A 25,419-nucleotide genomic window follows, 5' to 3' on the forward strand; every position below is an offset into this window, starting at 1 on the left:
CCAACCCTTTGGTTAGCAGCCATAGCACTTAACCACTACGCCACCAGGGTTTCCAAAACTTCAACAACAACAACAATAAAAACTGGTAGTAGGAGGCCAAGACAAGGAGATGGGGGGGGGGGGTGTGTCCTAGATGTGCATAAATTTTGGCATAGTTGACCTTGCGCTTTCTTGGGACGACACAAGAATGGAAATTCATTCTGCTGCATGGTTCTCATTGTCTATGGGGAAAAACAGTATCATTTTCTCTTCATAGAAACCACGGCATTAGAGGTGAGAAGGAATGCAGATCAAGGCAAAAGTATGTGCTTTATAGATGACTTTTTTTGTCCTTTTGACAGTCAATTAAAAATATTTCCCATGATTTTCATCAGTAATAGTTTTCACTATTTCTTTTGCAGCTCATCTCTACAGTTTCCGATAGTATTTTAGGCTCTTTGGCTGTGACTCTTTTAGTCATTTTTTGAAAATAAATGAGTAAATAGTTACTGATTTAATGTTTAGTTATGACTGTTAACTATTACACAAGAATTGGGCTGTGCACACTTTTTTTTTTTTCTCTTGTGGTCTTTCTCTTCACACCCTCACATCCTACTGTTAGAGGTACATAGCTCCTGGGAATAACTCTTTAGAGATAAGCTTAGACGGAGGCTTAATTTCCAGCTTTGGCTTGTATTCTATAATGTCGTGCTGTAGTTACCGTATCTGTCAGGTAAAAACTTGAACTTCTGAAGAGCAATGTGTTCTCCAAATGCAAGACATAATTACTGTAAAAAGGGTATTAATCCATATTTTAATTGATCCATATGGTAAAAGTGAATGTACTTTCCATTTCCCACAAATTGTTTCTCTTTTAAATATGCCTCATATCCATCTTCTAGGAAACCCTGGTGGTGTAGTGGTGAACAGCTCCAGCTGCTAACCAAAAGGTCACCAGTTCGAATCCACCAGGTGCTCCTTGGAAACTGCATGAGGCAGCTCTACTCTGTCCTCTAGGGTCGCTATGAGTCGAAATTGACTCAACAGCAACGGGTTTTATCCGTCTTCTACAAAATGAAGTTGCACATAACATCTCATATTGTTATATCCAAATATACTTCCTTCCGTTCTTTCTTTAAATATTTCTTGAGTGACTCTTGGGGCTGTAAGAGAGACAAACACACCCACAGAACAGGGGCAGATTCTATTTTAAACAGTCCCTACCCCGCAGCCCTATGTCATCCAAAGACAGCACTGCCTTCGTAATGCTGACTCCAGATATTTGCAGATTTGAACAAGCATTTTCAAGTAATTTCATCATACCTATCTTTATTTCAACAGTAAAGGACGAGCAGCGTCTATCAGTCGATTACTCCTACTTTTAAAGTTCTGAACCAGCTCTGACCTCAAGGAAAGGAACCACCTTCAAAGCTTATTTGAATCTATTCATTTGTTCATTCATGCAAAAATTAAGTATGAGGCAAAGGTAACATGTAGGATAGGGGAAAAAATCAGAATACTCTTCTGTTTGTTTCCTGTTCTGGCAGGTTTAAAACTAATAATGTAAAGTGTTTACTGAATTTGCCTCAGAGGATTAAATGAGGAAAAAGATTGCAAGTTTGTCTAGCACAGTGTCTGACACATAGTAGTTGCTTAACAAATAGCAGTTTGTTCGTTGCAATGTAATGGTCCGTATCTAGAGGACTCCTTTCTTTCTTCGTGATTTGCCATCCCATTTTCTCTTCTGTGCTTCAAGAATGGTCTGCGTGTGCTTTGTTTTCTGAATCTGTAAAATGGGTTCAATCCTTAATTACCTGGTAAAATGTAGGCAAGGATCTAGGTTGGCATTTTCCTTATATCTCTTCTCTAAGACACTTCAGGGTTGGATATATGAGACCCTATGTCAATGGACGATGATTTTTAGCTTTACAGGTGACCCACAATCCAGTAGCGGGCACAATGAGAAATTAAGAAAATAGCACACTTTTATCGTTGTCATTTCATGTTCACTCAAATCTAAACTGGAATGCCACAAAAACAACTCCCTGTTAGCCCAGAGGAAAAAAAAAAAAAAAAAAAGAAAGAAAGTAAAGGGGAAATTTAGATTAGTCACAAAGAAGTTCCCCCGCCTGCCTGCAAAAGCTGAAGCGTTAAAACTGAGAGAGTTGTCTCTGTTCTTTCAATCGCCTTTTATCTCTGGTCCTGGGACCTGTGTGTATTTTCTGATTGATACTCTTTGTTTTGCCTTCCTCTCCTCTTTTGTGGGGAAGAGGTTAGCCCTCCCCCAGGTTCCCCTTGCTGCAGCTTTTATCTTCCCTGCATCCAGATTGTGAAGATGGAAGGGGTCCCACCTCTGGACGAGAATGTGGGAAATGTGCCAAGGCTGAGATTCGGGAAGAACAAGCTCTTGCTGGTGGCCTCTGTGATTCAGTGGCTCGGGCTGCTGCTGTGCCTCACCTACGTCTGCCTGCACTTTTATACTTCTCAGGTAAGACGCATTGCCGGGCATATTTATTCCCTCCAGCTCCTGCTAATGGCAGCTCTAACAGCTGCAGTCACTTGGAAATGATCTGATGCCAAAATTGTGAGAGGTGGTTCCCTCCCCCCCGCCCTTAGCAATTGTAAAGTGTGGTCAAACACCCTTCTGTCTCTCCTTTCCTTCCTTCTTTTCAGTGGTGGCAGTGGCCCGGCAGAATGGAGGTAGGGCAGGGGCACTACTTTGAGATTATTCTCTTTTTCTTTGCAACTCAAGGATCCTGGCATTCCTTCATGAACTTGATTTCGAATCACTGATGTACTTGGTTTATCCACCTTGCTTCTAGTGTGTCTGATCAGGGAATTAATATAAAAAGGAAATTAAGGACCGGTTTCACTTTTCCATCATATTAATAAACTCCATATATATAAAAGGAGATTTTTTTTTTAAGAATGACCAAAATATCAATATTAAATCTTTTTAAATAGCTTAACCTGTACATTTCAATGGCAGGGGTGTGTGTGCGTGTGCATATGTGTATATGCACATGTTGAAACATTTAGTCCAACAATGAAATCAGATATTGTTTCTAACAGTCTGTCTCTATCAATCACAATGTAAAGACATCACTTGGTATTTTTTCCAGTATGTCCCATACATCATGCAGTGGGAGGTCATTTTTCTAGTATTTTTCCCACTTAATTAAGATATTCTTCCCATTTTTCCTTCTCTTTATTCTAGTCCCATGCATCCTCCTTTAATATTATTTCTCTCTTATTTGTTCAGATATACAAACATTACTAGGTCTTGAAGGAAGTTCTTGAGGGCAGGAGACTCCACTGAAAAGAAAAAAATCAATATTCAAGTTCCCTTGTTGGAGTTAGATAATTCTTGTTTCCTGGCTGGCTGCTTTGGGGTTGGAAAAGTCTCTTCCTGGTAGAAGTCAGACAGTAGGAGCTTGTCTTCCTGATGGCCCTGTCCCAAACTGGCTACCCCAGAGTAAGGCAGGACAAGACGAGCAGAGTGCTGCCAGATGTCTGGTCATGTCTCTGCCCACAGGAACTGAGCGTTTGCAGTGCAAGGAGGCTGGTGGGACTTTGGTTGTGACCGCAGTACTGCGGTGAGTGCTTGCGTCTACAAACTACAGGTGTAGCGGGGTCATGCTCCCATCTCTAGACTGGTTAACCCGGCCACTCGCCCATCCTCAACTCACCACTCCACTCGTTGGCTGCTCTTAGTGCAGAACCGTGGGGGGCGGTGAAATCAAAGTAGGCTATTTGAGGAGAGGGAACGCGGGGAAGGAGTAACATGTCCGTGGCAGGATGCGCGGGGCAGAGACCGGAATTGGGCTTTTCCGAGAAGAAAACAAACACCGTAACCTAAAATAGAATAGCTGGGTGCATTCACCAGGTCTGGGAGCTTTAAAGCGTTATTTCAAACAACCACAGTGTTACATACTTCCTTACACCGTGGGATGATAAAACGACAGGACAAAAAGGCTAACCAATTGCAGTAGGGCTCTGAGCAGAAGGGAGCAAAATGTGAAACATAGATGTATCATAGCCAGCTGGTGGCAGGGGCCGCCCACGGAAGCTTGATGCCCAGGGGGTACTGAGAGGGAGAGGCGTCCCTTCTGGCAAGTCGCCCATCAGTTTTGTGACGGCGCTGGAAAAGAAAGCTGAGTGCTGGCTTCCAGGACTCTAGAACTCAAGATACACCTCTGGAAGAGAATTAGCTTTTTCCAGGAAAGAACAGGCAAGTTTTGCAGAAATGGAAGCAAAGAGATACGAGGTGCATTAAAACTTTTTGCTGAAGAAACTTGTTCTCATGTACTGGGGATACAGAAATATTTCTGGCCCAGATAGATGAAATTCTTCACTGGGCATTAACTTAAAAATCTTTTATTTTTTATTTTTTGCTAGACTGTTTTAGCTAACAATTTTTCAGAATGTTATAGGATCCAAGGCAACACAATGGGTCTGTATATTTAATGACATATACTTTATTACGGGGCAGGATAGCACAGACTGGTTGCATCTGTGCTTCTTGGAACTTCGTCAGATACGAGTGGTGTGTGTGTGAGAGAGAGCGAACGAGAGAGAGGTGTCATAGAGTATCTGCTGAAAAAGGGGCACAGACTGGTAGCCTTTTCAAGCCCACCTACAAGGCTTGTTGGAATTTCAGTTGAGGGATGGGGTAGGTGGTGTTGATGGTAATGAAGATCAACCCTCTGTTGTTTTAAGAAGTGTGTCTCGATGATGTGTGTAGGGGTCAAGTAGAGTTAAAATGCTCATTGTATACCTATTATCCCCTCTATTATAGGAAAAAGGTATTTGGAAGATAATAATGCTTTTTTCCTTATTTCTTACATTTTATTTTTAGCCTTATAAAATAATTGTCTACCTGCATGGCTCTGTACAAATACAGATAAAGCTATTAAACTCCACTTAGCTGTCAGTTTTCCAGTCAATTTACTTAACTAACCTTTGTTTTCTCATCACTGGGTTAAAGTTTTATTTAGATATGTGGAAAACAGAAGCTTTCATTTTTGAGATGCCAGAAAGAAAAAAAAAAAGGAGAAAAAAGACCCTATCCACCCTCATAGAGGGAAGTGAATTATAATTCACTTCCCTCTTTAGGCCTTGAAACCCTGGTGGCGTAGTGGTTAAGTGCTACGGCTGCTAACCAAGAGGTCAGCAGTTCAAATCCGCCAGGCGCTCCTTGGAAACTCTATGGGGCAGTTCTACTCTGTCCTATAGGGTTGCTATGAGTCGGAATCGACTCGACGGCAGTGGGTTTTTGGTTAACATGAAATGGTTAGTTCAGATGGTCCGTAAAATATCTTCCAGCTTAATAACTTGTAAGTATGGAGTTTATATATACGTAGAATGGGTATGAAGATTTGAGAAATACAAAAAATAAATGAGCAGTTCAATAGATTTTTGTGTATAAATCTGTGGGTTTTCCTGGTTCTTAACAAGGAACTAGGGGAAATAAAATTTGCACACATACATTAATTTATATACTACGTACATATCTAAACAACTTATTCTGAGTTGACAACATATCTTGCTTAGAAAGAGGGAAGAAGTTATCACCCTTCAAGAATATCCATGACACAAGTTATAAAATTAACTGCTTTGGTTAAACAAAAACAGTATACAGTGTTTGGATATTTATTGGGCCTGCAGTTTAAAGTAACCGGCTTCTAGTTGTATCTGGAACTTTAGCTGCAGAACAAGAGCAAAAAAGAAAAAAAAAAAAAAAAAAGAAGGCTGACTTATAAGGTGAAAAAGTGTTGTAAATTTTTTCTGTGAGCCCCTGGGCTGTTGACTCATGGTGCTTTCAGGATCTTTATCACCTTAAAATTATAGCACTTTATATATGTCAGTGCTTCTGGTGAGAATTCTTCAGCTTATTCTGCTGTTATATGTATATGTACATTCTCATACTGCTTTACTGCTGGAAAAAACAGAAATGGAAGTGCCTGGAAAGCAAGTTGACTGGTTCTGTGTCAGTGACAGCCAGAATTAGAATTCACGTGTTCTTGAGAAGATTCAGGCTATAACTTGGACCTTTTTTTTGGTATTATTTTGGAGGAGAAAGAGAAGCTTGCCTAACAAATCTTGTCTCGGATTAGTTCAATTTAGGTGTCTCTCCCTGTAATCTGTTTTTAAGAAATTCTTTTTTTTTTTTTGAAATATATGCAAATAAGATTATTTCAAACACAATTGAATTTGTATTTCATAAGCAAATCTGTGGGAATTAAAAAGAAACATCTGAAGTATTGAACTGATTTCTCACAAAGTATTTTGAGGCTCTTAAAAGAGGTATTAATGAAAATGTGTAAAATTGTTGCATATTTGAGCAAGTATTACCTACCCACTGCTGTTGAGTCGATTCCAACTCATATGGCCCAATAGGACAGAGTAGAACTGACCTATAGGGTTTCCAAGGTTGTAAATCTTTATGGAAGCAGCCCGCCACATCTTTCTCCCACAGAGCGGCTGGTGGGTTCCAATGGCCGACCCTTCAATTAACAGCCTAGTTCTTTAACCAGGGCACCATCAGGTCTTCTGAGCAAGTAGTAGGCAGAGGTTATTTACAGATTAGGAAACAGAAACCCAAAAGGGTGAGTGGATTGTTCATGATCACATACGTAGTTAATTAGAAACTCCTGACTTCTAGACTAGTGTTCTTCCTGTTAGCAATTAAAAGTATCCTTTCTCAAATTCATTCCATTGAGTTTTTACTTGGGCGAGGTACCATTTGAGGCATTGGAGACACAAACATGCCTTCATAATATAAGGCTTTTGAACTCTTTGAACTCAGTCCTGTTGCAGAAGGGGGGCAGACATGTTCAAGGTGCGATGGGAAAATGAGAGGAGAGCAGGGGAACTCTTAAGTCTTCGGAGAGTCAGAAAAAGCTGGAGGTGGGGGGAGGTAATGCTTGAGCTGATAGTAGAAGGAGGAATAGAAATTCTTTAAATAGATGAGAAATAGGGGTGGGTTGGGGGCAGAAGGCTTTCTAGGCAACAGCAAGTTATTCAAAATGGCTGGAGTAGAGTGTTCATGGGAAAAGTAGTGGAAGAAGACGGTGAAAACCTAGGCCAGGACAGATTACAAAGGGTCTTGTATGTTATGCTAAGAGATCATACTTCATTCCATTCTATGCAAAAAAAAATACAAAGAAAATGACGAAAACGTTGCTTCTCCAAATTTTGCTTTTGTTATCCCGTCATATGTTGGCAAAGACAGAAAGTGAACCTAATTTCATACGTCACTAGGGGGCACCACAGTAAAACTAACCATTTTCTGGCATCTTTTAAAAGCGCTGTCCTTTTTCCCCCTGAGGAAAAAAAAAAAGAGGAGTTAGGATTAAACAACTTTTCTCAGGAAATCAATTGCCCATCCACACATAAAAGGATGAAAAACATCGGGGGTGAGGGGAGGGCCCTAATAATTTTTCTGGAGCCCTGGTGGCGCTGTGGTTAAGAGCTGGGCTGCTAACAAACAGGTCGGCAGTTGGAATCCACCTGCCGCTCCTTAGAAATTTTATGTGGCATTTTTACTGTGTCTTATAGGGTCGCTATGAGTTGAAATCGACTTGATGCTAAAGGGTTTGGTTTCTTTGGAATATTGTTTCCTATTTACACAGTAAATATTTAATAAATAGAAAATCTAGACATACATTCTGACCCAAGTACTCACAATAGAACAGAAAAATTTGGATGTGGATCATCCTGGTAAACATCCACACATACAGACACGAACAGAGGAGAGTTGAGAAGGCAGCAGGAAGGCTCTTGGTATAGACCTAGGAATAGAATCTCCCTATTAAGCACTCATCTACTAACTGAAAGCTTGGCAGTGTGAACCCACCCAGAGACACCTTGAAAGAAAGCCCTGGTGATCTGCTCCCAAAAGATCTTAGCCTTGAAAACCCTATGGAGCACAGTTCTACTCTGCAACACCTGGGACTACCATGAGTAGTAATTGACTTAACACTAATTGGATTGGTTGGTTTTTGGTACTTCTCTGATTTCAGCCTGTAGCTATCAGCACGGAGCAGGCCCAGCCTTGAATAGGGGCTCACACCCCTGCCCTTCCAACTCTGTTTTTTTTAATAGTAATTACTTTCGTGTCCTTCACCCTCAGAGTCCCTGAAGGGCTCTCCCTGCGTGAGGGATTCTCCCTTCACAGAAAATGAAAGTCAATATTCTGGAGCCCTTTGGGTTGGAGGACCTGTGTACAATGTTGATATTCCTATTTAGTGAGTGAAAAAACCAGAGTTACAAAGTAGAAAGGTTATTTTCCCACAGTCATAGATGAAATAGGAGCCCTGGTGGCAAAATCGTTAAGTGCTCAGCAGCTAACCAAAATGTCAGTGGTTTGAACCCACCAGCTGCCCCAGGGGAGAAAGAGGTGGCAGTCTGCTTCTGTAAAAATTTATAGCCTCAGAAATACCATGGGGGCAGTTCTGCTCTGTCCTGTAGGGCCACTGTGAATCAGAATGAAATATGAGGTGGAGTTTGGGACAAAACCCAACTCCCCAATAACCTATGCTTTGTATAATTTGTTTGTAACCACCCATGCTTTTGGTATCTACATCTTTTCAGATGAAGGTATTGAAAAACTTTCTTATACCAAAAACAAACAAACAAAGAAAAAAAGTCTCAGACTTTGGGGGAGTCACCGAGGTATAGAAGAGAGTGCACTGGACCAGGAATCAGAGGATTCTGGTCCTGTCCAGACTTTTAGCTTCCCTGGAATTCCCTGAGTCTCAGTTGAATTATTTCCAAAATTGAAAGTGGGAGTGGGGGTGGTGGATAATACCATTCCTATATATCTTATTTGTCTGTTGTAGGATCAAAAGTTGTATTACAGAGCTTTGTAAACGTTAAGAAGAGTATTGTTAATCAGTAACATGCTTCCATTGTATACTGCTACCAAAATGCTTACCTTGGAAACACACACACATGCCATAACTCATACCTCAGAAAGCATATCATGGTTAAGCTTAATCTTAAGTTTACGGACCTTGATTTCTCTACTGTCATTCTTAGGACTAAAAAAAAAAGCTTTGGAATAGTTCTAACATTCTGAACATAGATTTCTAATGAAAAGCACGTGGCTGCATAGAGGAGGAAGAATGAAGGAGATAATTTATGAGGGTATGAAGCATTCTTAGACTCTGTGTCTGCTTTTTAGGTTGTCTGGAAAGTGGTCCAGAGATCTAAGACTACAAACTTAGAACACATGGCTGAGCTATCTCTCTCTCTACTTTGAAATATTTCATCTAGTTGTCAAATGACTTACTTGGCTGACAAACAGGACAGAAAATTATACTCAGAAGAGGCATATGGTCTGGTGGTCCCTGTTCCACAATACTAGAAACATTGGGGATATGACTGGGATAGTTTTACAATTCTTTCCTTTTCTGTGGACTTCTCATTCGGAAGCCACATTCCGAAACCGTCGAGTCGACTGCGACTATAACGACCCTAGGTACAGCAGAACAAAATACTGCCTGGTCCTGCGTAATCCTCACAATCGTTGCTGTGTTTGAGCCCATTGTAGCCACTGGGTCAGTCTGTCTCATTGAGCATCTTCCTCTTTTTTGCTGACCCTTTACTTCACCAAGTATGAGGTCCTTCTCCAGGGACTGGTCCCTCCTGATAACATGTCCAAGACAGTTTTGTTCATTCTTCTGGCTGGCCCCGGTGTATTCAATATTCTTCTCCAATATCCAATATTCTTTGACTGCACACAATAGAACTGCCCAAGGGTTTCCAAGGCTGTAATGTTTACAGAAGCAGGCTGCCACGTCTTTCTCCTGTGGAGCTACTGGTGGGTTGGAGCCACTGGGCCACCAGGACTCCTCGAAGTGCACCTTAGGTGGTCTATTAATTTGAAAATATCGGTCTAGCTCTGATAGCGTGGAAACACTATTTATAAATACATCCTGAATGACAGAAAGATGGACAAACTCAAACTTTAATTCTTCTAATACTAATTTATTAAGAGTATAGAAAATCTTCATTGCCAAAGTATTGAATTGCGCACCTGGCGAACTGAGGGGTACAATAGTTTAAGTGACGTAGGCACGGGGCTGCGCTCCCCTGCTGGCAGCCAGGGCCTGAGTCTAGAGCACCAGAGAAGCAGAGTCAAACAAGATCAAGATGAAAATAACAATGTTATAAACAACTCTGAAGCAATATCAAAACAGTCATCAATAGATAATATAAAAACCTCATTGGATTATAAAATAAGTCATAAAACACTTTATGTAATTATGTAATTTAGAATACAGTTCGAATTGCTTGTGTGTTGGGTGCTTAATGTTTTCAGCTTCCAAGACCTCTGAGAGTCTTAATCTGGGCTTGTGTATGCTCACTGGTATAATGAAGACTAAATGTCTGGTGTCTGGGAATGCAGAGCTTTTTTGGGGGGATGGGTAATGCAGGGGGAAGGTTGAGTGGTATGAATGTACTGGCAGTAATAGTTCCTTGTTTTTGTGGCACTTTTCCTTACTTCTGTCCTCACTTACTCACTGTTAACAAACTTGGAGGAAGATTGGACAGATATTTGTGTGCGGTTTTACGGATGAGGAAATTTGAAACATAGAAACTTCCCTAGTTCTGCACAGAAAATTCAAGATCAGAAATCGAGACCAGGCCTAAATTCCAGGCCGTCCTTATTCTATTACACTCAGCCTTGATGTCACGACTCTGAGCTTTAAGAATGTTCGTTGGCTGTTTTTAAAATTTGCTTTCTTTTCTGACATTTGTTCCTTTATGAAAAACTGGGGAAAAGATTTATATGAGAGACTTTTTTTTAAAAGAGATTTGAGTCCACTTACACAGATGTAGATAACATGAGCCGTGACACTTTGACAACAGTATAATACCTTAGAGGCTATTTGTATAAAACAGTCAGAGCATTGCATGTGTGATATATTCATAGAAAAGGAAGAAGACCTGGATTCTGGCACTGATTTCATTTATTCTCTTTGAACTTTATTTTCCTTTTTGTAAACAGTAAGGCGATTAGACTATATAATCTCCCAGGACGTTTCTAGTTCTATTATACTCTGATTCTAAGAATTATTTCTACGTCATAGTATGATTAGCACACTGTATGCAAATAACTACTCAATCACTTATTCAACAGTACGTATGGAGTGCCAGCCAGCTGCCAGGAACTGAGAGAACAATGATAAGCAAGATGGACATAGTCCTCCTTGCCCTCCCAGAGCTTGTATCCCAGTGGGAAATGAAGGCAGATGAAAGCAACAACATAGTATATGATTAGTGCTGAATAACCAAGGGGCGGGGATATAGTGCTTCAGTGCCTAGGGCCTTGGTACCTAAGTTGTTTTTCTGTCCAGCAACGGGAAGCTCCACAAAAAGCTACCTACCAGCTTCAATATTAGTTTCTCAATTGGGGTTATAAGGAGCATACTTTTCTTTTACGTGCAGCCACTTGGTTTCCCTTCCATTAATCAACAGAAAGGCTTTAGCTTAAAATGTCATCATCATTGTCACCAGCAGCAGCAGCAGCAGCAGCACCATCATCCCACTGCTATCCTGGGATGGTTTTTACAGTTATTAGCCTCAGTTCGTACCAGAGTGAATGTTCAGAATTATTTAGGTGTCTTGATGGGAGCTGTTTAAATGCAAATGAGGTAAGAGCTTCATTGCAGACACACTCTAGGGATAATCTTGATTGATCATTAACCACCAGAGGAACCACGTGGGGAGGAGGAGGTCTGCTGCTCTTGTTATAGCAGAGGAGTCTATTGTGTTGAAAAAGTCTTCTTTCAAACCTTACTGCCCAATCCATTGGGGTTTCCCTTTCTAATAGTGTGATTTGTCTAGTCTCTGAAATGGAAGGGATCTTTAGACATTATTCCAACCGCCTTAACTGAGGCTGGATAATGAGAAGAATTAAGGACTGAGGTAGCAAAAGGACTTGTTCTTGTCCAAGACCAGAACCAGGTGTCCCTGCTCCCAGCCTAATGCCTTGTTCACTGTACTAGCTTGACTTCCTAAAGCAATGGTCACTTCTTTTTATATAGCAAATGAGATGGGCAATGAGTGACTTCAAATGGAAAAATATTGACTATAATAATTCTGCTGCTTCCTTTGTACTCAAAGATGAATGGGGCAATTTAAAAAGCCTTGAGAAATGTGTGGTGCAGCGTAGAATCAGCATCAGATGTTATGTGACCATGCGATCGGTGGTTAAACTCCAGGTGTAGCCTAAGGGGCTAAACTCTATCTTTGTTCAGAAAACATTTATTTACTGAGTGCCATTATGTTTGAGGCATGGCAGGTTGTGGGGTGATGCAGTGACTACGTTGTAAACTTATTGTTCTAGATGCTTAGAGACTAAGCTGGTACAAGGATATTATGGTGGAGACTTCCCCAATCACTGGGGTGAAGAAGGGATTTCTCAGAACTGTTTTGGCAGACTTCTTTGTCAGTGTACTTTGAGTACTTCCCCAGTTAATATAGGAAGGGAAACCCAGCTATATGAGAATATTCTCTCTAAGGATATAAAGATTTTGGTGCTTTGGGTTCATCACATAAGTTTGAAGGTGTGTTCATGCTGCATGGATGATTTTGGCTAATTTGGTTGTTTACATGAATACATGAGTTTCTCCTAGGAATCTGTCAACAACTGAGCATTAGGGACAATGAATCCACAGTTTGTTTTCTGAGATAGAGAGGAATGGGTCTTTAAATGGAGACCTCTGACGGAAGACTCATATAGCCATTTCTAAGTAGATTTGACAAGAAGGGTGGACGTGGTTAGAAAGAGGACAGTATTAGATTGAAGAGACTGTGCCTTGGAGAGGAGGGTGGAGGTTAAGAGAGAAGTTGCAACCAAAAGGAACTGGCAGGAATGATGAAGAGTAGAGATGGAAAAAGAGAAGGTTTTGGATATTAATTAAAACAGATTTTCTTTGGGTTCATTAATCCCAACAAATTCTTTATTTAATGAGGTTTTCAAGGTAACATAGTATCTTGTCTGTGAGAAATAGAACTTTTGGGATAAGGTTTTCTGAGCATGGAGGACTCCCTGGCCAAAGAACCAGGGTTTGCTCTTTTTTCCTGTTTGTTTCTCTTTCTCCCTGAGTGGGGTTCTGAAATTCCTTGGTTAGAAGGGGGGGGCCCATAACTTTGTGAAGGGCAGTTTCCGTGGAGAACTGAGGACACAGTAAATCCTAGGGAAAAAAATCAATCTTCTTAGCTACTGTAGTGGGTAAGTGTGAAAAATTCCATCTTCTTTTTCAGAGGCCGCTTGAAATATACCCTGGGAGCTCGTGAGATGTGTTTTCACCATCTCTCAGATCTCTTCTGATTGACATGAAGCCCAAAGTGGGGAGAGGAGAAGCCACATCCTAGCAGAGGCTCATGGTGAACTGGGGAGTCCCCGTCACAGATCTCTTTCCCCGCCATCCTCCACTGACTAACTCCCTATTCTCACCCCCTCCCAGGACCTTGACATTGTGGCCTAGTATCAAGTGAGGAAAAGCAAGGCCCACATAATGAATGCAGAGCCCACTTCCTGGTTTCATACTTGATGTGTATCATTCCCTTCTGTCTCAGATTGCCCCTCCAGGACAAATGCTAAATGAGTACAAAGTGGGCAACCCCATGCCACATCCCAGTGAGTCTGAATTGGAAGCTCACACTCTCTAAAGATGAGCTTTTAAAACAAGTATCACATACCTTCTTGAGTACACAGTACTGGCTACTGGCAAAACGGCAGACATCAAATATTTCCCAGCAATGTTCTTAGAGAGCTCAGAGCTTGAGGCACTGAGAGGGGCCAGAAAAGGACCTAATAAGACTCTTCTTTGCAGTTCTTGCTTGCAGCCTACTTTGTAATCATCCATGGGTCTGCTGCCCCTTGCCAGGACAGCTGTATCTAATCAGAACCAAGTTAATGATTTTGCCAACCTGAACTATACAAATGACCCTATGGGGTTGGCTGAGGAGCTCTTTCTGGAGGAGAATTTTTGGGCGTTTTAAGATATATTTGAGTATTTTGAGAGCGATCCAAAAAGTGATAACTTCATCTTGTCTAGTACTGATGATGAAAATAATTCATATTAATCTTGGACTCTCAGTTGAATGCATTTCAAGAGATTCTTTACTCCTAAGATAGTAAAGGATAAAGAGGAGACACATTATCATAAAAAGAGTCCTAGCCTTTGATCAAAGTCAAGTTAATACCTGTTGGTTCCTGAGCAAGTTCTGAACAATGATTCTCATTTTCCTGTCTTTAAAATAGGTAATTATTACTCGTGTTTCAGGGGTTGTTTTGGGCAGCAAATGAGGTAATGGATTTGGAAGGGCCTAGCTCAGTAAATGCCATGTTTTAAGTGCTCAGCAAGTTCTTATTCTTTTTCTTAAACACATAAAGCATGGTCCCATTTCTAGACATTTCCTCCAGCTAATTATGTTATGCCTTTTGTTTATCTGGGTCTTGTGTTTTTCAACACCTAAGTCTAAATCTTTCCTTCCTGGTGAATCTTTCTTAGCTGCCACAGCCTACGATGACTTTTCTACTCTCTGAAACAGTATGACACGCATTGCCTATGGACACTTCTCATTGGGCATTTATCGAAGATTACCTTTATCTTTTTAAGTAGAGGGACACTTTCCCTGACTGGAGTATACGTTTGTTCAAAAAGAAGGATTGTGTGTTCTCTTCCTTTGTGTTGCCAGAGTTAAGAGTAATACCTGCGACAATAGCAGGTACTCAATAATTGTTGATGCTTCTGCCAACCAAACTACTGAGTAATATGACAACCGTATTATTCAGTGAACCGCTGAATAATACTTCCAGTAGAGCAAACATTTCTTGAGTGCCAGCTTTGAGACAGCTATTGCACAGGGCATGGAAAAAGATACATTCCCTGGATTCAAGCCTTTGGGAGTTCACAGTGTAGTGAAGTGATTCTCAAATGCTGAACTTTGAGTACCTGTAAAAATGCGGATTGCTGGGTCCACCCAGACCTTTTGAATCAGAGTCTCTGGGAATGAGTCATTGGGTCACTGAGCCATCTGCTCTTTCTACACATTTTCCGGGAGATTCTAACGCACATTAGAATTTGAGAACCATCAGGCTGGCAGACCTTTCCATTGCATCATCAGTTGCTCCTAGATGTGACATATGCTCATATATGAAGTGCCTACTGGGTGTTCAGTTGTTCCTGTTTTCTTGGCTTCTTGTATGACAGTCCCTCAAACTCAGAAAGGAAGCCTGGACTCTGGCTTTCCCCATGTATTCTCATCATGAGGTCATTGTGAGACTGCCGGGTGGCCAGTTCAAGGCAGCTTCTTCTCTTCTTCAGGACTGGCGCTGAAGTGAATACAAGGAATGGGATGTTACTCTAGTTTTCATATCACTTTCTCCTCAATTCAAATTTGCACTGGAAGAATAAAAATTACTTTTGTGGTATAAAGAAAAGTGTACCGAAGTGGAGGGCAGGAGCCAAATTCCTACAATTCTACTGGCCTTAAATTCCTCATTTGTAAAATGTAAGATTCAACTAGAAGATGTTTTCTTTTATACACTTTCATGCTTCTGAGACCATCTCATCAAACTTCAAGTTGGACTTTGATTCTGGTGTAGAGACTTATGGGAGGAATTTACATTTCACCTTTGACAATGGTGTGGGCTCTTCAGACTTTCCAGTTTGAAGCTGCTTTATCCTATAGCTTGTACTCACATAGAAGCCTTCCTGGGCCTTTGATATTTTCCGTTTTGTTTCAGTATTTTGAGAAGACCTTGGGATTTTGCTTTTCTTAGTATACAAAAAGTGTGTCTGTACATGAAGGTAATTTTCTGGTCATCTTTCTTATGAAGCCCAGATCCTTTGGTACTATTTTTTGGGATCATAGAGACCTAGAGGGCTGATATTTTAGGTACTTGATGATTTTGGCAATTTTTTTTATTTATTTCTTCATTCTATAAATATGTAAAACTTACATAGTGTTGTTGTCAGTTGCTGTCATGTTGGCTCCAACTCATGGGGACATGAGTATAACAGAACAAAATGTTGCTCGGTCATACACCATCTCCAGCACTGTATTGGACAGTAATGTTCTGTTGTGATCCATAGGATTTTCACTGGAAGTAGATCTCTAGGCCTTTTTTCCTAGTTGCGCTTAGTCTGGAAACTTGGCTGAAACCATCACCATGGATGACCTTACTGGTATTTGAAATATTGGTGGCATAACTTTCATCATCATAGCAACATGCAAACCAACACAGTAAGACAAACTGACAGATGGGTGGTGGTACATAATGTTACGTAGGATAAATTGTGAACATGACATGGATCTTATCTTCAATGTACATATAGAGTAATAGCTGACGTTAATCAACTCCTTACAAACTTCGAGACAGGGTGCTGAAAATTCATATACATTATCTCATTCAATCCTCACAATAATCCTCAGAGATACAGATTTTTGTTATCTCCATTTTTCATATAAGGAAACTGAAGATTAGCAAGGCGATGTAACTTTTCCAAGGCCACACAGCTAAGTCTGGTGGAGGAGATGAGGAATGTATCCAATGGCTGTATTATAAATCAGTAGGTGGTAAATGCCATTAGACTTATTCAAAATACTTGCTATGGGAGTACAGAAACCAAAAATCAGGGATTTGATTTAGGCCTGGAAAGTAGTAAGAATTTGATCGGCAGAGACAGATAGAACATTCTTGGTGGAGACAACAAAGGAAGCAAGTGGTTTCTAGTGCTTACCATGTGCCAGGCAAGGGATAGCTAGAACATTCTTGGTGGAAAGAACAAAGGAATCAAGGTTTATCAGGTGCCAGATGAGCTGGTTTCACATATGTTATCCTCTTTAAGCAGCACAGTCATCTCCTGGGAGATCCCAATGACAGTACGTATTATGCCTTATTTTAACAAGTAAGAAAACTAAGCTCAGAAATGGCATATAACATTTCCGAATTCACAAAATTGGAGAAGTCCGAATCTGAACTGAATCTGACTCCAAAGCCTATGCTATTTGTCCCATCCTGCCAAGCCCTCTATCCAAAGACAAGGAGATTAAAGCGAATAATTGTCTAGATCGTAAGACAGGGAAAGGATATGTATGGCTGTAAAGCCTGACAAACAGTTTGGAGCCAAACCATGGAAGGCCTTGAATTGGGCACTGTGGGAGTGTTTCTGGGCAGTGGGTAGTCAGCATGAGATAATCAGGTGTGGAGGGTAAGTGGGGGAGTGGTAGCAGGGCAGGGAGTAAGAGGAAGGACCATGTTTTTCTACTTTAGGACATTACCTAGATTTGACAGCATTGATGCCAGTGAGAGACTTTTGAGAATATGCAAATTTCTACCCCCTGGTGACCTTCAGGAAAAGGAACAAGGAGGCCTGAGGCTGAGTTCCAGTAGACCAATCGAAGAGAGGAAGTCACATGTGCCTTTGCTTTCTGCCTGTCAACATCTTGGTCTCAGAGGATGTCAGCTTGGCCACTACCGTCCCTATTTTATCAGGGCCCTTTAGAAGTTGGGAATTTTTTTAATTTTCAGAAACTTTTTGGAGATTTTTGTAAAGCCAGTCAAATAATCTCAAGGACTTTGAAGATCAGGGAGCTTGAAGTTAACTGGGAGATAAGAAAGGACTCCCGTTTTTCTCTTGTATTAAAATTGACTCAAAATTGCAACTTGTTGTTAGTTGCTGTTTAGTTGGCTCTGACTCATTGTGACCTTATGGATAACAGAACAAAATGTTACCCAGTTCTGTGCCATCTTCATGATCATTGGTGTGTTCGAGTCCATTGTCGTGTCTGTTGTATAGTGCCTTCCAATCCAGGGAGCTCATCTTCCAGCACTATATCTGACAATATTCTCTTGTGATCCACAGATTTTCATTGGCTAATTTTGGAAGTGGGTCACCAGGCCTTTCTTCCTAGTCTGTTTTAGTCTGGAAGCTCTGCTGAAACTTGGCCACCATGGGTGACTCTGCTGGTGTCTGATATACTGGCAGAATAGCGTCCAGCATCATAAAAAAAAAAAAAAAAAGATGCCGTTGAGTTGATTCTGACTTACAGCGACCTTATATCATAGGGTCATAGCATGACCAACATCGTAGTAACATGCAAATCACATGCAAATCACCACCAGACAACAAACTAACAGACGGGTGGTAACACGTTGGAACTTATAAAATCTAAATCATGGAAAGTTAATGCTGAAAGAGATGCTTGAGATCTTGTAGTAATTTTTAGAGATAAGAACACTGAAGTCTAAAGAGGGTGTGTAACTTGCCTATGATACACAGTATCTGGCTGCCTGGTATTAGAACTCAGGTTGCTGGATGCTGAGCCCTGTACTCTTTGTGCTGCCCCACAGGCTGCTTCTGACTTTAACAAGGTGGCGATTCATGCTGACCCAGAGTCAGGGGATCATTTATTTACCCAGGGGATTATGGTGGGAGGATAACATGCCTTCTGAGAGATCTTTCTCCAGAACACTGCCTTAAGCGCAAAGAACACTAATTCAGCTGACACAAACAATTCACAGAGAGGAGAGAGCCAAAGATTCCCATTTTAACCCAAGTCAACATATCTTTCCATGTGCTGAGGATATTATGCCAATGTGGGTCCTGAGGCCAGCCACTGGCCTCAGAACTGCTGTGCCTTCTTCCTACGCTGCCCGTTGGTTTCGGCTTGGTAAGGCTGGGACTGTACTTATAAGGGAAGTAGGGGTTTCCTCATCTGTGTGGGCAGTCCCTAATGGGATCCTCTTGCTTGCGGCTACTAGTTAGTGTGCCAGGAAGAGTGGGAAGCAGGGATTCCACTCTCTAGAATATGTAAACAAACCCCTCACCGCACCTTTGGTCAGGACAACTCGCCAAAAATAACTTGGGGGAGGGACTGCTGTCTTGGCAGGCACAATAAGCATTGCTTTTTGTTTTTTTCTATCTCTTTTTTTCGTATGCGATATAAATATATGGCACAACATTTTTAAAATATAAAAAAGTAGACCATGAAAAGTAAGGGGTCTCTCCCACTCTTGACCTCAAGGTTCTAATTCCTGTCTCCAGAGGCAACTTTTGTGACCAGTTTCTCATGTATTCTTTGAGATACAGTCAATGCCCATACAAGCATTATTCTCTTTTTTAAACACAAATGGGAATATACCGTACACATGATTTTGCTCTTTGCTGTTTTTACTTAGTATATCTTGGAGTTTGCTCCATATTGAATTTCTTTGTTATTTAAGCCAACACATTACTATAGGCGTTTTATCTATTGTTTCACTTCCTTTCTTGCTGTTGAATACTCACTTGGTTCAAATTGGATTTTCCAAGCCTTTGAAGAGAAGGGGTAGATCCCACCTAAAGAAGAGCTACACCCAAATAAAGTATACTCTTAAGGACTGGACCAGTTTTTATTGCCTGTGTTCCCTGAAAGTAGGACCGCCTTATTCCTATATTACAGTAAATGAGCGAGTAACCAGGAAGCTTCTGGAATTTACTCTAAGTGCATTCTGGGATTCTGTGGCTATGACGGATTGATTGGTCAGAAACTTCTTCATGAGGAGAGCTCTATGACTGAATGGATTTTTTAACAAGATGACTTTTCAGTGCTCTGTTATTCCAATATGGGAAATTGGGGCTGAGTGAGTCAAAACAATATACTAAAGAATGTATTGTCTGGCAGAACTGAGGACAGATCTCAGATGCTTGAGTAAAGGAGCGGGATAGTCTTAACAGATATTATAGGAAAGAAAGATGAGTGGCTGGGAAGTGTGGGTCTAAACTTCACAGGAAAAATAGTCTTTTGTCAAGTTCTTGTTTAGTGCAAAACCCTTTTGGAATTTCTCTGTATGGGCCACCGGATTTCTGCTTCATTGTCTATGCCTTGCCAGTTCCATGTGTTCATTTTTTCTAAAAAGAAATTTTTTTTCTCCCTCAGGTGCCACCAGCTCAGTATCCTCCAATTCAAAGTATCAGAGTACAGTTTACCAGTAAGTATTGTCAAAAGTTTAATGAATTCATGTTTTTAAAAGAATCTTCTCTTCAGGCTCTTACTTTTCTCCAGAGTACAAACTTTCTCCCTTCTGCTATGGAAGCAATATATTCTGTAATTGTTGGAGTTCACCTTGTTATTTTCATTAGAGACAAAGAGGGATGGATAAAGAAGAAAAGGAGATTAATTAGGAACAAAATATATGCTGGTCATTGTGCTAATTACCTTATATGCCTCACTTAATTTTCCTAGGAACATTTTGAGATAGGAATTATTCCCATTTTTCAGGTAAGAAGACAAAGGTTTTATTTCCTACAGATCTGTCTGACACATCATTTCCTGATAATTCCATTCTAGGACAAATTATACCTTAATGGGGTTGGGGGAGGCTCTAGACATGAAGGCAAGTTGATACTTTACCTATCAGAAGAGCACTGTTTAGATCTATGATTATACCGTGACAATCATTGGTGGTTCCTATATGAATATTCATATGTTGATTAAGTCCTCCTGAGCCTGAAGTGAAGTATATCCTGCCCTCCATAACTGGTCCTTATCTTTAATTCAAACTATGCCCTCAGGGCTTGGTATGAAGCAAGAATTATTGAATTCTAGCCAGCAGTGGAGACCTATTTTTTCCCATTACTGAGGGAAATGGGCCAAAGCAGGGAGTCCAAAACGCAGTTGCTTGGGCATTCAGGATAATGTTGGAGCTGATAGAGAAAAGAAATTTTGGCTTTTTGGCTTACACTTAGATTGAACTGGCCCCACACAAATCTATCAAAGTCATTACTCTGCCTCCTCCTCCTTCTGTTCTTTCTCCTATAATGGTGACTTTTCCCAAGTTACCTAAGTAGCACACACACATACGCACATACACTAGCAATAAGGAGGTAGCAGTGATATGTGAAGCTGTATTGTTAGGCTTAAGTGACTGCTGGCCAAGGCCAGTAGTAAACACTGCTGTAAGTCCAGTGTCCAGGACATGCGAAAGATTTTCACTCCAGGGTCAAGTGGAGGGAGGATAGAGAATGGGTAAGAACTGTTGCTTCGATTCAAGCTTCTAAGTAGCAGGGGTGTGCAGACTCAGGACAAGGGACACTCCTGTTACTCTTTGACATAGTCCATCCACTGAGCAAGAAAAGAAGCACTGATATCGCCAGTGCCTCCTGGTTCTAAGAAACCAGGAAACCTCCAAGCTCTCTTTCCTGACTGTTGTGACAATTGCTATAATCATTTCGCTCCCAACTCAGCCATACATAAGACTCCCTTGCCCACAAGAAGCATCAGCTTTTCTTCCTCTTCCATTTCACAGATAAAACAGGCTCCAACCCATATGTAGATACACAGTGCTCTCTTGCTTTCACTCTTCTCAATGTCTTTCCCTATCACTTTCTTCTCACCTGACTAGTCATATTGAAAGGTTGCTTCCCAGTGCTGTACTTAGGAATCATTCTTTTTTTCTTCTTGCCCCCTCCCCTCCCCAGGGTGTGATAACGAGAAAGGTTTCATCCTCACATCCCCAAACAACCAGGAAACCATGAAGGTGCAAGACAACTCCATCATCATCAGCTGTGATGGGTTTTATCTCATCTCCCTGAAGGGCTACTTCTCCCAGGAGGTCAGCCTCAGCCTTTTATACCGGAAGGGTCGGGAGCCCCTCCTCCCTCTGACCAAAGTCAAGTTTATCGACACTGTCACGGTGGCCTATCTGGCTTTCAAGGACAAAGTCTACTTGAATCTGACCAGTCATAATACCTCCTGTGAAGATATCCAGGTGAATGGTGGGGAACTGATTCTCATCCATCAAAATCCTGGTGAATTCTGTGTCCAGTGAGGATCTGATGGCAGCACCTAAGCCAAACACCAGCATGAAGCCAAGCTGGGGGTGGACAGGAGACTGATCTTCCTTGTGAGTGGAGGAGATGCCCCAGCCTAGCACCCCCATGGCCACAGGGGATATGACCAGAAGCAGATGACCCCCGCTTCTCAGGGATATTTAAAACTTCTTTGCATACCGGTTAACCTTATTTATCCTAATATCTTCTAAATCACCTAGCCCTTCTCCCCATGAATGCCTGGACCCCATTGAGCACCTTCGTGGCAATGAGAAAATAAGCACCTCTTCCTCAAAGCACATTGTTGTCATTGGTCAGGAAATCATCATAATAAACTCACTTCATTAGAAAAGACACTCAATGGCCATTTGCTGGAAATTCACCATCTGACCTTGTCAAAATGAAGCGGAGCAAGAAGGGTGTTTATGAATCTGCCAAAGGTGATGTGGACCAGCCCCTGGGAGCCAAAGCTACCTGTCAAGGTTAATTGGTCTCAGTTTGCATTTTGTCTAAATACCTCTCCATTTGGCAGAGTTCAAAAGGAAAATCAACTTGCGAACAGCTCTCAGGACTTGATAAAGATATCTGTTTAAGGAATACTCCGTGCTCTTTTTTTTTTTCCCTTTACTACTTTGCTGTCCCTGCCTCCAAACCTTCTTAATAGAAACTTCCCCTCCAAGAACCATCAGGGGACGTGATGCTGTGTAAAGCCCAACTACTGACTTAGAGCAAATCAAGAGGGAATTTTCTAAACAGGGAGCGAGATAATTTATTGCAAGGTTATCTTTATCACACAGGATAGCCGTGATACTGGACCTCTCATGGTGAAAGGCAATAGGAATTTAAGCATGTAGTCTGGGGAGGAAATGCATTCCTTACTAGAGATAGGCAAAAGCACACATACTCGTCGTCCTGTTTATGCTGAGATAACACTCTCAGCATCATGCCTTGTACACATATACCACATTGCTATTGTTGTTAGTTGCCGTCTAGTCATTCTGACTCATTGTAACCCCACAAATGTAGAACAGAGCTGCTTCGTAAGGTTTTCAAGGCTATTTTCAAAAAATGATGCGATTTCTATTAACAAATGCAACTTTGTGTCAAAAAGCCCTAAGGAGCTACTGTACCTTAGGAAAGATAATTCTGTCTAGAGATAGTAGAATTCCATATCTGATCTCACATTGATAACTAAAAATAGAGAACCTGTAATTAGCCAATAGGAATACCTGGGTGGTGCAAATAGTTAACATGCTTGGCTGCTAACCAAAAGGTTGGAGGTTCAAGTCTGCCCAGAGGTGCCTTGGAAGAAAGGTCTGGCGATCTACCTCCAAAAAAAATCAGCCATCGAAAATCCTATGGCTCACAATCCTACTCTGACACACACGGGGTTGCCACGAATGGGAATCAGCTAGTTGGCGACTAGTGGTAATCAGCCAATACTAAGGCCTCACGGAACAGGATCCCCTTACACTTAGCTTAAATGTTCCCTTTAATTTGAAACAGTTTATCCTATTTATGCAGTCCCTGGGTGGTGCAAACAGTTAAGTGCTCTACTACTCGCTGAAAGGTTGGTGGTTCAAACCCACCCAGAGGTGCCTTGGAAGACAGGCCTGGTGATCTTCTCACAGCCTTGAGAACCCTATGGAGCAGTTCTACTCTGCACACATGGGATTGTCATGAGTCAGAATTGACTTGACAGCAACCAGCTAACAACAACAAATCATATTTATGGTGTTATGGATGAACGTGATTTTTTTCATAACTCAAATTTATGGATGATTTATAAGTTCTGTAAGTGCCAAAACTTTTATAAATTTAAATTTATTGATTAAAAAGAACTTTTAATTATAGCAAATGCTTCCCTACCGTTTGAAATAGAGTGCATGACACATAGTTGAGTCTTTCTGGATGATTCTCTGCCATCATAGTTATTGTGCTATGCTGCAATGTTGTGATGTCTCCAGGATCTACAGAAAGGTGGGGGCTGTTTGCCTCTACACTAAATGGCCCCAGTTACATTTGGGTGTTTTGTCAGCTTGAGACAGTTTCTTTTATCTCCTCTTAAGTGTCCACCCCCAACGATATCATTCTTCTATTTTATCCATTATGGAGAGAAGCTAAATAAAAATGCTAAATCAAAAGAACCTGAATAAAAAATATAGTGTGTAATCTACACATAGCCAAGCTCTGGGTGGCTATCAAGACACTCAAATATTCATAATAATAGCTAAACATTTCTGGAGGGCCTACGCCTTGGCACTGAGCTGGATGCTTTACGTTGATTATTCTGAGCAAGAACTTTGTAATGTCTGTCTTGGCTACTCAGAGAATTTATATGCACGTGTGTGTGTCTGTGTGAGAGAGAGAGAGTGTGTTTGTAGTTATTTACTTCTTTGTTATTGAGTATTGACTGTATTCTACAGAATTGAAGTTACTCAGTGAGTGATATCTGAATAAGTTAAGGTTTGTGACTATAGGTAATATTTAAGAAAATGTATGTTTACTTTTTTAAGTTTGGAATTTCTGTCTTTCTCATGCATGTGCCCGTGCCGGGTCTAAGCATAACTATTCTGTGGGTTAAGTTTGTCTTTGGCACCATGGCCCCACCTCACAGGCACCCAGACCTTTTAGGCGTGCCTGGCCTCTTTTTGCATGCTGACCTCCTTCAGCCACTCAGGGATGTTTCTGCCATGCGCCAGCCCTACTCCCCCACCTTCCAGCCCATCAAAGCATGCATATTCTGTGTCAGATTTCCTTTAAGTTGTGTCCTCCAAAGGGGTAATTAACTCTTCTTTGGATATGGCATAGTCGTGTACAAGGAGAACTGAGTAAGAAGGCAGGAGATTTGAGTTCTAATTTTGACTCAATCACAAACTAGCCAGGTGACCTAGGGCACATAATTTCCATTTCCTGGATCCCAGTTTCCTCTTGTTAAATGAGAGCTGGACCAGGGGACCTTTAAGCCTCTGACATTTTGGAATCTTGTGCTCAAAGGGCTGGCTGTGAATGCACGTATTAAATTTCTATATACTGGTTGCCATGATTCAAGAGGTATAAGCTTCTCTTTTTACTACATGGGATTTTTTTTCCCCCCTCTAACAAGCTAACACCTTCCCTTCGTCTTCTTGGTGATTCCTTCGAGAGCAGTTGCCAGTTACTACTTAGTGACTTTTTATTTAGAGAACAGCTGATTGGAATCCAGCCTTGGTCCAAATCCTAATTTGTTTTTAAGCGTATTGGGCAGGTCCCCTAATTCTAAGCCATAATTTTGTACTTAGTGCTTTCCTGGTTCTCAGAGAGTATTAATATTGATATTAATAATATAGCTAATAATAATATTGATATTTACATGGAAATAAATAAAAGATCTTGGAATTCACTGCTGATTAGTGTTGGAGTTTTTATTTATCCTTCTCCACCTTCTGATTAGCATGAGTAATGGGGGAAGAATGAGACAGGCTTTCTGATTTACCTCCTGCCTTCAATTTTCGACATCAGAGCTATGTCCAGGTGAAGGACGGCAAAGTCCATCTCTGCTTTTGATGGAACATTCACTGGAAGTCTCCAGGGCCATGGCTCAAATAAAATTCTACCATGC

General features: G+C 41.1%; 1 protein-coding gene across 2 annotated transcripts; it reads left to right on the forward strand.

Annotated features, from left to right (window-relative positions):
* The first annotated feature begins 2,078 nt into the window (after nucleotides 1-2,078).
* Nucleotides 2,079-25,419, forward strand: TNFSF4 (TNF superfamily member 4). Of its 2 annotated transcripts, none has more exons than XM_003410988.3 (3): nucleotides 2,079-2,467; nucleotides 19,927-19,978; nucleotides 21,468-25,419. In XM_003410988.3, exons 1-3 carry the CDS (start codon nucleotides 2,315-2,317, stop codon nucleotides 21,815-21,817), a joined length of 555 nt encoding a protein of 184 aa, XP_003411036.1. In that variant the 5' UTR covers nucleotides 2,079-2,314; the 3' UTR covers nucleotides 21,818-25,419. The 2 variants fall into 2 exon arrangements, 1 of the variants encoding a protein (XP_003411036.1); XR_010319399.1 differs by lacking the exon at nucleotides 2,079-2,467 and adding an exon at nucleotides 2,964-4,210 and having other exon boundaries at nucleotides 21,468-21,523.

This window comes from Loxodonta africana, chromosome 25 (genome assembly GCF_030014295.1).
Source record: "Loxodonta africana isolate mLoxAfr1 chromosome 25, mLoxAfr1.hap2, whole genome shotgun sequence".
NCBI classification, from domain to species: domain Eukaryota; kingdom Metazoa; phylum Chordata; class Mammalia; order Proboscidea; family Elephantidae; genus Loxodonta; species Loxodonta africana.